At 41.5% G+C, this 18,065-nt stretch overlaps 1 protein-coding gene across 1 annotated transcript in view; it reads right to left on the bottom strand.

The window, feature by feature from the left end:
* The window catches only part of SEMA4G (semaphorin 4G), a 52,717-nt gene extending 37,312 nt beyond the window's left edge, over positions 1-15,405 (bottom strand). The window contains exon 1 of the mRNA XM_033149806.1: positions 15,158-15,405. Within this exon, the coding sequence (XP_033005697.1) occupies positions 15,158-15,278 (121 nt within the window). The 5' untranslated portion in view covers positions 15,279-15,405. The remainder of the gene's footprint in view (positions 1-15,157) is intronic.
* Positions 15,406-18,065: the final 2,660 nt, after the last annotated feature.

Here is an 18,065-nt window from a genome sequence, read left to right as displayed (position 1 = left end):
TACTGAGGATGATGCAGTGCTGTTGGAAAAGGAAGCTTTTAAGAGAACAATCCCAGGACTTGAAAGGAGGTTAAGAGAGCTGCTTTCTCTAGTACAGTAGAACAGAGACTTGGTCCTTGATTTAACTGTTTGAACAAAATCTATCACTTATGGAAGTGAGATGCTGAAGCTAAAGCCAGGTTTGATGCAATATTAGCACCCACATGAATCCTATAGGTACATTAATTAATGCAAAATATTTGTTAGATTTGTGCACATGCACAAGTTGCTGGTAAATAATCCTATGTATTAGAACTATCCACATATCCAACCTCAGCTCATGCTGTGTCACTTGGGCAGAATATTTTTTTACATGCCTGCACACATGGGATGAGTTTCTGAAGCTTATTGGTAAAGCCAAAATGTGACAGTGGAACTGGCTCAAAGAAAACAGCTTGAAGGCTTTCTTGAAATTTAAATAAGCCCATCAATACCCTTCTGAAATAGAAACTGAGTTTTTTAGATACATAGCCAGAGTTGTGAGTGGGATCCTGTTACATGTAAGTCACATTGGGTATAGAGCCCTGCAGAGAGCAGGACTGAACCCCAACTAGATGAACCCCCCTCTCCCCACTCAATGGATTAACTCTGAGAGATGTGTGGTCCTGCCTACCTGTCAGTCATCTGATCAGCAAGAGTGACCCTGCCCACCTGCAAACATTGGCCCATGTAGTGGAGAGAAATAAAGTTCTGGTCCTCCAGGCCAAAAGGAGTCCCTACTCCTCATTTACCACAAACCTTTTAGCACTGGCGCCTATCAAATTTGTTCTGTCTAGATCAGAAATGGGGAACCTTTCTCCGTCCAAAGGCTGCACTAACTCATGAGCAGCAATTCAGGGGCCACCTGCCAGTGATGGGTGGAGCCCAAAACAAAAGTGGGCAGAGCACCAGATCAGACTTTTACCCATGTACAACAAGTACCTTCCATGCTACACTCCCTCTGCCCTCCATCCAGGTAAGTGAGAGAGATTCCATATGGGAACCAATGACTAAGAGGTGCAGCTTGAATTGTGAATATGACCCAGCTGTACCAGCGGGATAGGATTCTATTATCAATACTTAATATTGTCCATTTCTGATCCACTGCAGGGTTGCCATATGTCTGGAATTTCCAGGACATACCCGGAATACTGCAGCCAGAAGCTGTGCCTGGGCGGAAATCGGTGAAATGTCCAGGAAATTCCCAATGTATGGCAACCACTGTTGGCAGTGTCCAAAAGTTCAACAACTCTTTTGGCAAAACTACTTTGCCCCCCCCCCCAAAAAAAACTGTCTGGATTTTCACTTTTTGAAATACGGCAATCCTATCCACTGCATCGTTCATATTAAGCACAGTTTCCATTAAATTAGAGATGGGGAACCTGTGGCCCTCCCATCAGTCCCAGGCAACATTGCCAATGGCCAAGGATAATGGGACTTGTAATCCAGCAACATCCAGGACCACCCTCTACTAAATACTTTCCACTGTGGAGCCATGTCCAACACTGCATGTTTTCGAGCTCAAATCTTTCCAGTACTTCCTCATTTTTGTGTGATTAGAGGAAAGAGTGATTACCCACAGCAATCTCCAGTCAAACTGGTTTCGTGGCCTCTCAGCTTCTACAATCACAACAGTAGAGACTGAAAGAAAAATCTGCCTTCTCTGCCAAGAGCTTTCTCCGTTGGCAACCTTCAGCTTCAAAGCACCATCCTTACACCAAATGGGAATCTCACATCTTAATGTGAGGAAGTATTCTGACGTAGCAGCAATTCTATACACTATGTTCCAGCAGTTCACCTTGGACCAATTTTTCAATTTATCCTTCTCAGCCTTTGCCTCTCTCCTTGTGAAATAAGATCAGCCTTATATTTGGGTAAGGTCAAAGGTGTAGAACACCTGACCAATAGAAATTCTCCTGTGCTACATAGTAGAAGAGAACAGCGTTTGGATATTATTATTGTGCCTTTTAACTGGGAAGTGTCTTTAGCCACACTGGGTTCTAGCCACCGTTGACCAGAGAATACCCTTCTGCTCTGGGTTGGTGGGTACAGTTGTTTGGTTTTGCTGTTTTGCACAGCTCCATTGCTTTCAGCTCCACTCTCTGTCTCCTTTGGGTTGTGCTGCCTTCCTCCACCCCTTGCCAATTCCAGGAAATATGTGCTACTAAGCCCTCAGGGTGTCAGCTTCTACTTGGCATTTCAGACAATTGTGTGAATCTGTACAAGTTAAAATGCTCAGTGAAGCAAGTGTAAGTCTGCATCTGTAAGAACATGCACTCTGGAGTCCTCTGTGCTTACCTCCATTTGCCAAGTACGTATGTCCCATTGATTTCCTCAATCCTTAGAGGCTAGTTTATGCTCTAATAATACAATTACAGTCAGCACCCCTTGTACTACACAAAATAGGAAACTAGAGTGTGGATGACAGACCAGATTCCAGAGCCTTATTAGCCAAGTGTCTACTTCGAAGCAGCTCTGAATGTTGTTTGCTTGCACAGCCTCCTGAGGCTTCCATTTCAAGGGAAACAGTTTGGTGTCCAACGAAGGCTGCTTTGAAAGACAGCATAAAAGGATAAATGATTGTGCAATGGAGTAAGTCCCAGCCAGGACCAACCGTTTTTGTTTGTTTTGCAGGGGGAAAAGACTGGGTGCTTTCAAAAGGGAGAAAGTGGCTCTATTTTCTTGAAAAAACAATGACAGAGGATGTTTAGGTCCCAAAGAGAGACAATTCCCTTCCTTTTATGAGATCAACATTTAGGAGCCAGAAGCAACTGCTTCACAATGCTGGACAGTTCTCCCCAATTTGGATTTTATGCACTAGTTTCACTTGGCTTTGGTTTTTATTTGAAGTGCTAAAACAAAATTAGAACAAAAAATCTACATGTCATTGCAAACCTGCCAGCATGTTTTAGTCCACTTCTTATACGTTGTACACAACACCTGCTATTCTTCTAGATTAAAACCTGTCTATAAATATGGGCATGTTCACACATGAGCACCTCCAGGGGCAAGTGCCAAATACATCCCATAGCGGGGTGCATCCATAGCCTCTGGGGATTCAAAGCCTTAGGTCAGCCTAGATACAAGGATACCAGAGAGACAATAGAACAACACAACCAGAAGCTCCATCGAGGTATGTCAGAATAAATACACACACAGAAAGCAGCCTGTCAGCCACTCTTCCTGCTTCTATTTCCCACAGAGATCAAACAACAAAAGATTATGGCAGAATTCACCCTCTGTACTTCTGAGCCAGCTACTTAGCTTCCATTCACTGTTTATGTTTATAGGAACATCCCTTTGACAAATGGAAGAGGGATGCATTGAAAAGCATGGCCTGTGGAGAGATTTTTCCTGTTGCCGCTTCTTTAGAAACAGCATGAAAAAATGTACTCCCTGAAGGAGGAACATCTCAGCACTAATGGTTCAGAACTCACCCACCATAACAAGGCTCCATCAGCCTTGCTGGCTGTGCTATTTTTATTTATTTATTTCATGAAATTTATACACTGCTTGATTATTTAAAAACCACAAATCAGTTTACAAAAACAAAACAAAAAAACCAGGAGAGGAACTTTTGTGGGCTTGTTTACAATGCTATCATAACTGTTTCCAAAAAGACCACAAAGAAACCAAAAAAAATCAAGGTCTGCCCTGAATCCCAGGGAGGAGGCCAGCAAACACTTCTCACAATGCAGCTGTCTGTCCTGAAGGCTCCAGTCTTGGCCAGGAGTTTTATCAGAGTAGTTTTCCCAAGCGCCAAGGCTTTAACAATAAGCAATGGCTAAATGCTCTGTACAATGACAGCTGTTTCTCAGTTTATCCTCAGCAAGGATGCCGCATTCATCCATCACTCCTGTCGAAAAATGAAACGTTATTTACTAGGTTTGGAGGATGCCTCCATAGCTACTATGCCCGGTAATCATGCTGGGGAGATTTAAAGCAGCACGGTTTTTTATAATATAGGGTTGCAGGGATACATACTTCATGCAAACACTACTCAAGTCACTGAGAGGGAACAAGATTGTATTAACAGCTGCCTCTCCTTACCAGACCACTCAGTAGTACCAACGTGGATTAGCTCTCTTAGAGGCCCCTTAAGTAATTTATTCTTATGACCACAAATTCCTCCTCAAATTTCAGCCACACTAAGATAATGTGGTGGGCTGTTTTCTCAGATTTTATTAAGATAAGGCAAACCGATTATAGACTGAACTGATATATCATCCCGTAAAATATGCAAGATTTCACAGTTTTGAGATGAGCATGCCCCAAACTGTTTCATCTTTGTTCCAATGTAGGGGTAGACAACATGGTGCCCTCCAAATGTTGTGATCTACAGCTACTATCATCCCTGCCCATTGGCCATGCTGGCCAGAGGTCAATGGGAGTTGTAGACCACAACATCTGGAGAGCACTATGGCAACTACCTTGTTCTGATGCATATTCCAGCTTTCAATGCCAATTGGCACTCCCGGGGCAGCTTGTAAAAGCATTAAATGACACTGTACACAAACATCTAAAACATCAATAATAGTACAACACAGAACTTCATTTACACAGCTTCTTATAAGGCTCAGAGGCTTCCTGCCATCGCTGGTGTTACGATTCACGGCTCCCTTGAGCAGCAAAATCCCCATTGCTCTCAATAATAAAAGAATTGGTTTGTCTGAGACTGAGTAGAAGGTAGTTTCTAGAATCCACAGCAGCAGAACTTAATCTCATACCACAATGCAGGGTTGTTTACCACTGAAATACCACCTGACAGGGAATAGAGCCCTTGCTGCCTAGCCAAATTAGGCACATATTCACAGATCATTTTCACAAGCTGATGTCAAACCAAGTTGATTTTTCAACATATGGTCGGAGTCATGTGCTGTTTTTCATCTTTTAATTTTTGTCTGATCCTATCATTGTGTTATCTCTGTTTTATATAAATTATAACATGGAAGAAGAAGAAGAAGGAGAAGAAGAAGAAGAAGAAGAAGAAGAAGAAGAAGAAGAAGAAGAAGAAGAAGAAGAAGAAGAAGAAACTTTATCAAAAAAATCCAGATGTTCCGATTATAAAGTAGCATATCTGAATTCAGCACATTTAAAAAATACTTTTCCAGACATAAGACGATGCACTGCAGTGATTTGGCCTTAGGCACTCAGTTATGGAGACTAGGTGGAAGTTTACGTCTGCCAATCTCACAGAAGTGCTGATCTTCTGCTCTCTCTCTCTTTGCTTTTTTTGAGAAACCTGTCACTATTTGGATTATGTTGAGTCATTAACTAGAGCGATTCAACACGTGTAAATCCACTGTAAGTCTCTCCTCACGAATTAGAATTATTATTTTGAGTAATCAGAGCTGTTTTCTCCTTTGCACCACCATGGTCCTAATCCCTCTTTTGCTGCTGCAGTTTGATTCTGTAGAAACTTAATTTGCAGGTTCTGGGAGACTGAAAAGCAAAACTACCACATTTAAGCTGTGTAATGGGAGGATGTCCTTCAAAGAAAAACCTCTCTCTCTCTCTCTCTCTCTCTCTCTCTCTCTCTCTCTCAAGAGTTTCAAAGTAGCAGGGTGGGGGGAAAGGGTGATAAACTCTGGGTTAAGAAACCATAAAACAGGTTGTTTAAGAACCTTTTAAAAGCTCCATCAGAAAGATAAGCTCCAGGCAAGAGCTGCCTGCCACAAAGAATTTCTCGAGAGCCCTCTTTCTCTTTACAAGAATGACTGCAAACACTCCAACGTGTTTCTACAATTACCTTTTCAAACTGTTCCTATGGCATGGTTACATACATCACCCAAGGACACCTAATGTGTACAAGCTCGTTCCTTCTTATAGCAAATATCTGAAAGACTTTCCCCTCTGCACACGCCTCTAGTGAATACCTCACATGCTAAAGACAGTTTGATATTTAGGCCATCCTTTTTCTTGATATTGTATTTAATGCTTGTTTTGAATAGAAAATGGATGTGTACAGATCTGGATGAGCCAAGCAGTGAGTCCTCTGGTAAAGTACCGGTACATTTTGTCTTCCAATGGTTTCCTCCCAGTCACATACCAACAGACATGCACTACTCAGAGGTGTTACCCCACACATTGCATGCCTGCCAATACCACTGTGAAACAATAACAAAGGCTTTCTGCTGTGGTGACATGCTGTAGCAGATCCGATTGTAATTGCTGCCTGCATTATCAGTTTAACTGAAAGACCTAAGGATTTCAATTCAAACAATATTAATTTTCAATCGCTCCTTTTAGCTCTCAGGGGAGTCTGCATCGTGTCTGTTTCATGGATGGATGCAGTTCCAGCTGCTAAAATTCATCATTCAGTGACCAGCTACAGCCATTTATCCTCCTATGAGATCTGAAAGGCAAAGACCCACAAAGGAGCTGTCAAACCACATCAGACTTGGAAGGGGAACAGGCTCAACTCTCCATTGCTTCCAAAAACTCAAATGAAGAGAGCAGTCCTCTTGCCACAGTGGATGTGTAGTGAAAAATAGCAAAACAACAACAACAACAACAACAACAACAACAAACGGAAGCAACAAGCTTTGGCAGTATGAGAGGTAAGAAGTCAGAAATCAAAAGTACTACAGCCCTTTCAGGTAACAACTTGAAGAAAAATCATTAAACTCTGGAATAGTATTTTGTGATTTGTAGATATACTAATGTTCAATAAACGAATCCACTGAAATATAACTTTTTAAAATACAAATATAGATGTACATCCTACAACAGCATGAGGCCACTCTCCCTCACCATCAAGCCCTTAAAAGTTCATGATCTACTCAGGAAATTTTTACCTGAATTCATCAAATACCTCTCTGCACAATGACCATTTATTTTATTTTATTTTAATCGAAATGCTTCTGAGAACTGAAGTCACTTGAAAATGTCTGAATTCACAGTTGCAAAACGTAGGTGGCCAATGGAATTTCAGCAACACTGAAATTCAAGCATGATGCAATTTATAATTCTTTATAAATCCCAACAAGTGTGGTACATTGTGAAGTAATTAGCACAGAAAGCTACAGTGTGTGCTCCATAAAGCAAAAATTTGAGACTGGGCCTCCACACATCTAAACCTAACACATCATCCACTGCACCAAACTTTTACAAATCAAGCTGGACCTCAAACATGCAAATATTCAAATGCAAGGCCCTACATGAAACATTTAACCCATAGCAGTGTCCACCCCTGTTGGAAGTCAGTCCTTTAGAAAAGGGCTCTCTTCTCTTTGGAGTGGCCATCAGAAACTAGTTAGTTAGATAACAGATGCAAATATCAGCTAACATGAAGTAAGGAAATGGTATAAAAAGGTAAAGGGACCCCTGACAGTTAGGTCCAGTCGCGGAAAACTCTGGGGTTGCAGCGTTCATCTCGCTTTATTGGCCGAGGGAACGGGCGTACAGCTTCCAGGTCATCTGGCCAACATGACTAAGCTGCTTCTGGCGAACCAGAGCAGCGCACGGAAATGCCATTTACCTTCCTGCTGGAGCAGTACCTATTTATCTACTTGCACTTTGACGTGCTTTCGAACTGCTAGGTTGGCAGGAGCAGGGACCGAGCAACGGGAGCTCACCCCATCGCAGGGACTCAAACTGCTGACCTTCTGATCAGTAAGCCACAGCGCCACCCACGTCCCTAAGAAAATGGTATACAATCCAATATAAAAACACAACAAACTACTGAACATTGGTATTTGCCATGGTCAGTAATCTGTCACACTTCAGGGAATGTCCAAGTGAACAAAAAAAGTTTTGAGCATGTGTTTAAAAGTTGGCATTGTAAATGCTTGCCTCAATAAAATAAGTTTTTGCCAGGGAGTAAATGCTTGCCTGATACTAATCAGGAGAAAGTTCTGCCAAGCAGGTGCTACAGTGCTATACACCCTGCTCCTAACAACTGTGAAGCAGACAGGAGGAGTAAGAGTCACCATCAAGAGTATATCTCCCAATGACCAGAATGTTCAGGAAGGGACATAAGGAGCAAGACAATCCTTAACCGGTCCAGAGTCTTAATAAAATAATAAAATAAAATAAAATAAAATAAGCATTATCAACTCATACACCCATGTCAACACTGATATAAAAAAAGAAACAAACGGCATCATTATGTTACATCAGTTCACTCCTTCCCCATTATATTTCTGCCACTTCTAATGTATGCTAACCCCAAGGCTAACTTCAACACTTGTTCTGCAGTGAGCTGATTTCAGGAACAGCTCTATTCTTTGCTTCTCTGAAGCTCAGCTATGAGGCATTCATATTTTTCAGTGCTGAGCACTTCCAATAATCCTCAGCTCATGTGTCCAGATACTGAATTATCAGATGCAATCCTACACACACTTACTTGAGAGTAAGCCTCACTCAGAAGAACTGTCTCTGAATATGTGTACATAGAATTGTGTCAACAGAAAGGCAAAGAGCTGACGGAGCAGACAGTTTACACAGTGAAGTGAGTGGCAGATCGAAGAACCAAAGCCAAATCTCCAAAGTGATGCTTCGATGCTCCATCCGTTATTCTTGACACTGCAAGTAACAAAATCCAGCTCTTTATGCAAATTGGTAACGTATGCAAATACCCTAATCAGGCTAGCTTACTGAAAATGTTGTCCAGGCCATCAAAATGTGTTAGAACACAGAAAACTACAGTCTTCAGCTAGGGGAAATGAAGAGGAGAACCTCCTTGTTTTTATGGTTACAGAAATGCCCACTCTCTAATCAAGGGAAACTCCAGCAAGATCTCATTCTTTAGAATGGAGTGGAGAATCTGTGGCCTTCCAAATGTTGCTGAAGTACAGCTCTCATTATCCGTGACCAATGGCCATGCTGACTGGAGCTGATGGGAGTAGGAATTCAACATACCGGTAACCTACAGGGCCACAGTTCAATCATCCCTGCTTTAGATGCTATGGTCTATATGCAAGGTTTTGATATTAAATGCTCCCTCAATACAAGAGTGCTAGAACACCTTAAAGAGGAGGGAGGGGGGGCAGAGGTTGGCCGAAATCTACTAAAGTTATCAAGATGTCTCAAGACAGCTATATGCATGATGGGGTATACAATCCCAGCAAACTAGCTTTATAAACAAGCAGAATCACAAAGCAGCAGCAGCAGCAGCAACTACCGGTACACATTTCTGCCATAACAAGGCATTTTAGATCAAACCAACTTGTTCTCAACAAAAACTAAGCTGCACCCAAGTTGGTATTTTGATTGTACAAATAAAGCCTGTGTCAGGCAAGGTTTAGCTATTTCTACATGTTAAAAAAATATCTCCATAAACAGACTCAGTTACTCCTGTTCCATTTGGCATTCAGATAACATTTGCAAAATGTTAAACTCGCTAATCCAAATGCCACCTCTACAAGGTAAGGACTGTGGTCTTCTCAGTTTGGCTGCCAGATAGCCATAATGCAATTAGCGCTGCTTTGTGGGAAAAGTCTCAGAGAAAAGCCTGCAGGCTGAGTGCCAGTTCTTACTCATGGCTCCTACGCCAGCTGCAAGACCCCCCACACTGCACCAGGGAATCCACAGAGAAGCTGAGGGGCCCTAGTTACACAAAGGAAGGAAGGCTGAAAATCAGGCAGTGGGTATGACTACACACCACTTAAAATGAGGGCTTGAAATTGCTGGACCTATACCAAACAGGCTGAGGAAGACCAGCCTCCCAAGGGTGTTTTTCATTACACACACACACACACACACACACACACACGGCCTTGTTATACACATTTGTGTGAAGTGTGTAGCTATATTCTGCTGTTCCCAGAAAGCTCTGGTGCAGTTTACAGCAAAATGACCATTTCCCATTTGAATTATTGGGATAAGGTGGACACTTCAGTGGAAGAGGGTACTTCATTCCACAATTGCCCATCAAGGTAGGCCAGTCATGCAAGAGAACCTTCACATTTTGGCTCACAAGACCCCCAACAGCCAAATCTTATGAACTTTATTTAAAATTAAAAAACAGAGAAAGACAAAGGTAAAAACAGAATAGTACTTTAAAAGGAAAGGAAAGTCTATCCTATTGTAGCTACTTCCAAACAAGCCTCTGATCTAACATAGCAGGATAGATGGTAAGGTTGAGGGACTAAGGACTGTTTGGCAATAGTCATCTTTTTAAAAGTTTCTGGCCCAGGTGGACATTGATTGACTGATGGTTGTGGTTAACCAATCAAAAGTCAGCCACACTACTTTTGGAAGTTGGGAGATGGGCTATTGCAGTGTTAACTAGCTACCTGCCAGACAGAACCCATTCTGTACTTTGTTTATTCAAAGGGAGATGTGCCTTCTTCAGAGGGAATGGAGAATAAGATCTTAAATAATACCTTTGTCATAGGCCATAATTGGGGTGCAATGATTTATTTGTAGTTTAATTTTTAATCATATTTCAACTGCAGCAACTTCCAGTCAAAGATGTTAATCAACAGTAACCTTGCTATCAATAATCTACAGTCACATGATTCAGACAATGTGTAGAAGTGATCAATGGCTTATACTGAGCACCTCGTTCAGTAGGTCTAGCTCCTCTGACACAAACAGAGGAAATAAAGTGAAGCAAGACTGCTTGGGAGAGTAGTCTGCTTTAATAGGCTATGCTATTTATTTAATTTGTCTAATAGACTGAATTAAATAAAAACAATGAACTTAAAAGCCATTAATCAGCTAACACCCTCCCACATGAAATATGTTAACAGACCTTCAGAGTTGCATTTATCCAAGAACTGGCACGACATGCCTTGCTGTTCCATTGATAAGTATTTCCTTTGGACAGCACTTCGTTCCACAGAAATCCCAAATGCTCTCTGGACACTACAAATAGTAGAACACAGTTCATATTTTAGTTGCCCAAATCTATCAGAGCAGGTAGTAGTGTGGTAAGAAGGCCCATTCTAATACCTTGACCATTATTGACGGCACCCCTAAGCAAAATGTTAACATAGTCACACTACTCCACCATGCTGGTCACTGAGCTCCTAGAGCTGGTGGTTCAATCCTGAGCCACAACTGAGTTCCCACCTCCTCTATGAGCTGAGCAAATCAGCCCCACCACTAACACCCCCAGTTGATACTCATCAAATCTTCTGTACCATTCTGCAAATCTTGTCAGGGCTGGGCGAGAAACTAGTAACTCAAGCCTAATAACAATCAAGAGCCAGAGAACAAGCCAAGAGTCAAGATCAAAGGGAACACATAATCACAACAGAACTTGGGTTGTCTTGTTATTTAAGCAAAGTGCCACTGAGACAGGAAGCCCTTTTATACTCCTTCCAGCCCAGGAAGAGTCAATGGCCAGCCTGGGTGGAGTCCTTTGAGAAGGTGCTTCCTTGAAAAACTACACTAATGCACCTCAGCATCTGGAGCAGTGGTCAACAATTCCTAACAATACAGAAACCAGGATTCCTTTTCCATAGCTTATTTGTGGCCTGGTGCTTCCTTCCTTCCATATAGCTTCATGCCTTCATTTGCTTCTCCTCTTGTTCCTAAGCAGCAGAAGCATAAGTTTTTCCAAGCAGCACTAGGATGGATGGATGTCATCGCCTAGAGTACAATAACTATCCTAAGCAGCCACTTGATGGATGACCAACTGTGTGACTACCATTGCCACATGTAGTTACAAAAATGACAAAGAAGAATAGCCAATAGCCAGGAACGTGTTAGAGACACCATTACAACTTTAAGAGTCAATTGCTCATCTCTGATGAAGAGTGATAACTGTAAATTGGTTAATATGTAAGGCACAGAACTTACCACACCAGTGGGCTGAAACTGGAGGGTGGAAGGAAGGAAACCATGGGAAATGGATGCTTAATGTTACATTTCCTGTGTATCACCAACTGTATCATTGGGAAGCGGGATGGGGGTGTCTTCTGTTTCAAATGTCTTTTTAATTCTCCCTCCCTCCAATTATTTTATTAGAAAATTTAACAGGAAAAAGGACTCATTGTTTCCTTAAGTGCCACATCTTCTGAGAAGGGTCAAAGGAACCCTAACAGCTCAGAGGAGAGATAGGGCAACAAATTTTAAAAAATCTTCAGTGTAGCAATGCTAGGTTAATAACATGCATGTTTGGGGGAAAGAGACTGTTAATCACCCAGAGCAGCTCCTTAGAGGGGCATCCAATTCCAACTAAAAGCCATTAGAAAATCGAGAACTCGCTAGCAGGATTGCCTGATGGTTCACTGCACTAAATCCATGTTTTTCAATATTCAGATCTCTTCTGGTTTGAACTTTCAGCCATTTGGACCCTGTCATATGTTTAACTATGTCTTCCCGGACTAATAGCTAACTGAATTCAGTTATAATTCACCCATGGATCTTACGTCAAAACCTTTTAAAAATGTTTCACGGGTAGCAAGCCAACAACTGAAAAGCAGCAGTTTCTGCAAACCAGCACTCTCTGAGCTGACAAATTTAATAGTTCAAATTAGGCTACATATTATTACTCTTACGCGCTCACTCACTCTTTCTTTCTTTCTTTCTTTCTTTCTCTCTCTCTCTCTCTCTCTCTCTCTCTCTCTCACACACACACACACATTCAGAATCTGAAATCTTAAGAACAACATTTTGCATTCACAGAAATCAGAATAAATTACATAACGTTTTTATTCAAAGCACATGAATTTGTGCTTCCCTTAAATCTGATTCACAACCCCCATCCCATTAAGGAGGGAGCACAGATTATACAAAGCCTTAGCTTTACTAAGCAACTCTGGCGGTGTGATTGATAAATACTGCTGTAGAATTGAGAAGCTACCCAAGACAGGAGATTTGAGCGCAAGGTAACAAAGGCAAACAGAAGGAAATTCTTGACCCCCTTCTTCTGCACTCTCAAAAAAGCTTGTGATCATGTGTTCGTAGTGCCTCGGGGTCCCCGGGAAACTGGAGCAGAGGAGATTGCTCCAAGATGCTGATGTAACCAGACATGCATGTTGAGGCGAAAGACAGCAGTGCTGACAGCGCCAATCTGGCATATAATAATCAGTGGCAGCTCCCACACAGCTTTCAAAACAGGTTTTCCCTCTCTCCCTCTTCCATAATAGGAAGGCAAGGAAAGAAAGGTGGGATGAAAGGGCAGGAGCCCGGTGGAAGCCTCTCAAAAGTGATTATTTCCTTTGTTGTTCCAAGCATACCACAGTGTGAAAATTGCCTGTATGCCACTGTCATCATTATGACACCAAGCTGTGCTCTTTCTACATCATGTAGCCAAGATGGTTTCCTGCAGATGTTGTTGGACTACAACTCCCATCATCCTTAACCACTGTCTGTGCTGGCTGAAATTTGATGGAGTTGTAATCCAACAAAATCAAGAGGGCACCACTTTGGCATCCCTTGTTCTACACAGTATCAGCAGTTTTGTCATGGTTTTAATTCTACCTCACGTTAACCACCCATGGCACGTACATCTACCCATCTTTGCCTTTCATCTTCAGCCTTCTAGCCAATCATAAAGTAACAGACTAAAGCACAACACAAAGTCATTTCCAATCTCCTCTCTATTTGCATTGGAGCACTGAACAACTGTAAATACCATGGAGGTCTAGAGAGAGAGGCATCCACTGCCAGTTCCAGGTTTTGCAGGGTCCTTGGGAAAGAGGCCTTCAGTAAGACCCCTCCCTGAGTGGACCTTTCTCTTCAGCACTACAAGTGTCCTCTTCCCTGGGGATCAATTTGCACACTACCCAGGAGATGGGAAGGCAAATGGAACCTACTGCTCCTTCCCCTTGATCCTGTCATTCTTCATACACAGAGGACAGCTCAATCGGTATCAAAGAGGAAATAGAGCAAGACCATAGGACAGTTGTGGACCTCATGCTGGGATGTGGGTTTTGGCAGGTGCCCAATGATGCCAACTTCTGATTCTAACACTGCAGGCAACCCTAGCAGCAAATCACAATTTTGTCACCTGAATGTGAGATGAGACATCTCAAATCTGATACAAAAAGTAAGAGAGAGAGAGCGCGCGATATTATTGCAATATTTGGAAGCAGCTTTTTTTCAAAAATAAAAATAAAAATAATCAAATGGAAAATAAAAAAGGGAGAGGTAATACCCTGATTATTACACACAAACAACTTTTTCAAATGACGTCGAAATAAGTTTATATAAGAGAGCATTCCCATCCTCCTCTCCATCTCTTTTGTAAAGGGTTACATCATCTTCTGCAAGTCTTTAAAGCCAATAGCTTAGCTTCCTACAATCTTCATTTTGTGACAGCACAACTGACAGAAAAGGTGCAAAACTACAAAGCCCTCATCACTTGAGTATTAAATCACACGTAAGGCAAATATCTCCAAGAAGCTCTACCAGAAATTCCCAGTCTGCAACATTCAGAAAGCTGTCAAAGACTCAAGAACCGCTCAATAAATTCCCTTTATACGCCTGCAACAGGTTTTCTCTGCCTTTTCCCAATTCTGTTTGGGTATGGACTAGATAAGCACTGGCCCTGTCAACTCCTAAATGGCCCACTTTCATCCCATTCCCATATAAGAGACTACATAAGGATACCAGACAGCAGACTGCAAAACCTTTGCTACAGATTCCTTTGTATGCCACGAGCATCCACCCCTAACATGTGTGCACAGTTCAAAGCAATTTTTCCTGCACATTACAGGCTGCACCAGTGCAATAGAGGGATCTTTCACAGCAATATTTGAAGGCATGTTTACGGAGAGAGTCTCTGCTAACTTGCTTCACGCTAAGATTTGTTTACTAGATCAAGAGGCTCTGGATTAACAAGGCCCCCCCCCCCCGCCTCCACTTTCAGTATAACTGGCCATGAAAACAATTCCAAAGAAAAACAATCTGAATAGGTAAAATTATGTGGGCTTTACCATTCATAGCAAGTATAGGTTACCCAAAACAGTTGGTGTAATTGCCTTCTTGTGCAAATATACACCAGAGGAGGTTGTCAACACATACATTAGTAACTATGGAAAGCTGCAATCATGTAAATAAGCACTCAAAATCCAAACATGGAGATAACAAAGGGAGAGAGAATGGGATTTGCATACCAAGGTGTATGCAGCTATGAAGCATCACCATTTGGGCACATAGATCTCTCTTCTTCATATACATTGCAAAATTGCCCAGCTAAGTGGTTCATGATAATTCAGGCAAACCTTGAGAGTCTCTTTACCGTTATAGACAATTGTCATTCGGGGTGTGGCATCCAAATCTACAGCAGAGCGTCTGGAGGGATATCCCATTGTAGCAACCACAAAGAGAACCATCTGATAAAGGGGTACATTCCTTCTCATTCTTCCTGGTTGACAAAGGCTGCTGCCCACTGGGCAACACAGCCCTTTTCTACAAGAAAACCTTGAGATGGTTGGATAACCTTCCTGCTGAGTTGGTGAATGTCACTGGAGGCCACAGAAGGGATTCCTGAAATGCAAAATAAAAGCTTTTAAAAAACAATAATTGTAATAAATTACTTCTTAATAGTGCTAAAGAATTTATAGCTCATAAAATTAATCCCTAAGATTTACCACTAACTCAAGCCTTCTTCATGTATTGCTCACTTGTAAATGGAAAGTATGGCAAAAAAAGGTCTGCAAAGCCACAAGTTTAGCCTTGCCCTCAAAACCACATTGCTCCTTCTGCTTCCACAGTCTCTGGTGCTATGCTGAGCATATGGATCTGTCATTTACCAAGTATATTGTGTATACTTCTTCCTTTAGATGCTATTGTTGTTATATTTTTTTAAAAAATAACCTCAACTATCCAAAACGATAAAGACAAACCAAGCATGCAGATGTATCAGAATCTGCTTAACCACAACAGTCTAGGTTCTCTGGTTTTGGCTTTTAAGCATTCCCAGAACTTGGAAGATGCAAAATAAGGCTGGTTGCTTTTGCTTGGTTACCCACCATCTCTTAAGTTTGGTTTCTACTGCCCACCATTACTGCATGTTGACTTGTGCCCCAAGTCTCTTCCCACTCCTTTCCTATACCAGGACTTGCTGCTCTGCTCGCCACTCCAGCCCCACTGAACTCTATATTCCCTCTTCATCCTTCCACTCCATTTTAGCACTACCATTCCCAATCCTGCACCTTTAATATTCGCCACAGAACTCTGTTGTATTCTTTTTTTTAAGTCTATATTTCAGATTTCCCTTCTGCTTCATTTCAGGCAATCAACAGCCAATTGCCAGCTAATGTGTCGCATATGGGAAATTGTCTTGGGCCTCTGCATAGTCATTCACATCAGAGTCGTGACAAAATCCTTTAAAAGGCAAAGACTGTTTTCCCATCCCAAGCTTCGAAAGCTGCTCTCATTAAATCCCAGGGCTACTAACTGGCTAAACATCCACATAACTGGATTCTCCAGGGATGCGTTCACACTCTGGACATTGCTCTGCTACAGCAGGCACAGCGTTGCTACTTAGGTTAGCAATTCCTTCTGCATCATTAAATACCATGTATTAAACATTTGGGCCTAAATGTTTCGTGGAGAGAACAAGATGCTATTTGTGATTTATTCTCCATCTTCCTAAATTTTACGCAAGACACTAAAACTCCTAAACACAACAAGGAAAGTGCTTAAATGAGAGGATATTTTGCATTTTTATGCCTTGCAACATCAGTGGTTTAATTCAAACTCACACAAGTAACAGTTGCTTATTTCATCGAAGATGAATTTCAGGGCAGGGCTTGATCTGCAAACTCCTGTTAAAAATTACCATGTAGATCAGCATTCTATACTAATTACTAATCCTCTTTTAATAACTGCCATTTTTAGTACCGGTATTTAGAACTGATATAGCAAAGCTCTTCGCATACATTATCTCAACCACTTTGTAAGTTAGGTTGATATTATCCTTTGAGACATGCTTCAATCCTCTACACACAACCTTGGAGGAGAGGACTACACTGAGAGAGAGCTTATAGCAAGTTTTGGATCCTCCTTCTTAACTATTATGTCATAGTAGCTGTGGAGACGGGTGATCGTTCCATGGCATAATTCAGCTTAGGCTGCAAAAGAATTCTAAAGCAGTGTTGTACAATGGCCAGAGAGTGTTAGGTTTGAATGCAGGGCTCCCAATATCAAATCTCCACTAGCTGTCAACCTCACTAGTTGGCTTTGGACATGTAACAAGGTTGCTATGGGTGCAAATAATAGTCCTGAGTTCAGAGGAAAGGCAAGATATAAATATAACAAATACATTTCCACTTGCACTCCTTGTCCAACACATATATTCAACAGCACAGCTTCTTCCTCTCAGAAAGAAGTTCAAAAAGTTCAAAAATATAAATTAAAAATTAGCTCCAATCTCAACATGTACTGTACAATGTACTGGATCTACAGTAGTCACTTCTGCAATAAGCTATAGCCCAATCCCCATAGGTACTGACTAACTTACCAGGGCTTAAGTAGGAAACAGCTAAATTTGCTAAATTAATGTTCCCAGACCCATGCTGGAAACCCTACCTGCATTGAGGGTGCCTCCCCCCCCCCATTAAGACTGAGCTGATCATGAATCATCATAAACGGGATGTTGCTAGTTTCACGAGTTCCTGCGGGTTCTGAACACCTGATTAGAACTATGGCAAGTAACCATACACATCCCAACCTACGGTATGTTTACCTGAGGGAGGATTGCAATTAAGATCCATACCCAGAAGAATGAGGATGTAATACTTTTGTTTCAAGAACATGACTTCCAATTTAGACAATCCTGGAACAGCTAATCAGACTTTTTAAAAAAAAAAAAAAAAGCATTCAAAAGATTTTGGAATTTTAAATATTTTACTTTTGTTTTTAAACATTTGATTATGCACAAAAAATAGCAAGCAAGATTTTAATATGCTGTTTCAGAATACTACGTTATTTCTCAAATCAAAATCAACAAAGACATTTTAACCCCGTAAGACTTTTGTAGGGGAGGAAAACCATCTATACTGTCCACATTATCAATATGGCTAACAAAATTCTGCCTTCTTTCCATCCATGCAAGCACATTGGAGGCACTATCAAACATGATACCTGCAACATTCAAATGCCAAATGTGTACATCCGCTAATGAAATCTGACCTCTCCAAGGC

This window comes from Lacerta agilis, chromosome 5 (genome assembly GCF_009819535.1).
Source record: "Lacerta agilis isolate rLacAgi1 chromosome 5, rLacAgi1.pri, whole genome shotgun sequence".
Taxonomy (NCBI): Eukaryota; Metazoa; Chordata; class Lepidosauria; order Squamata; family Lacertidae; genus Lacerta; species Lacerta agilis.
The sequence above is the reverse complement of the archived record's forward strand: the minus strand, read 5'-3'. Positions and strand labels throughout refer to the sequence as shown.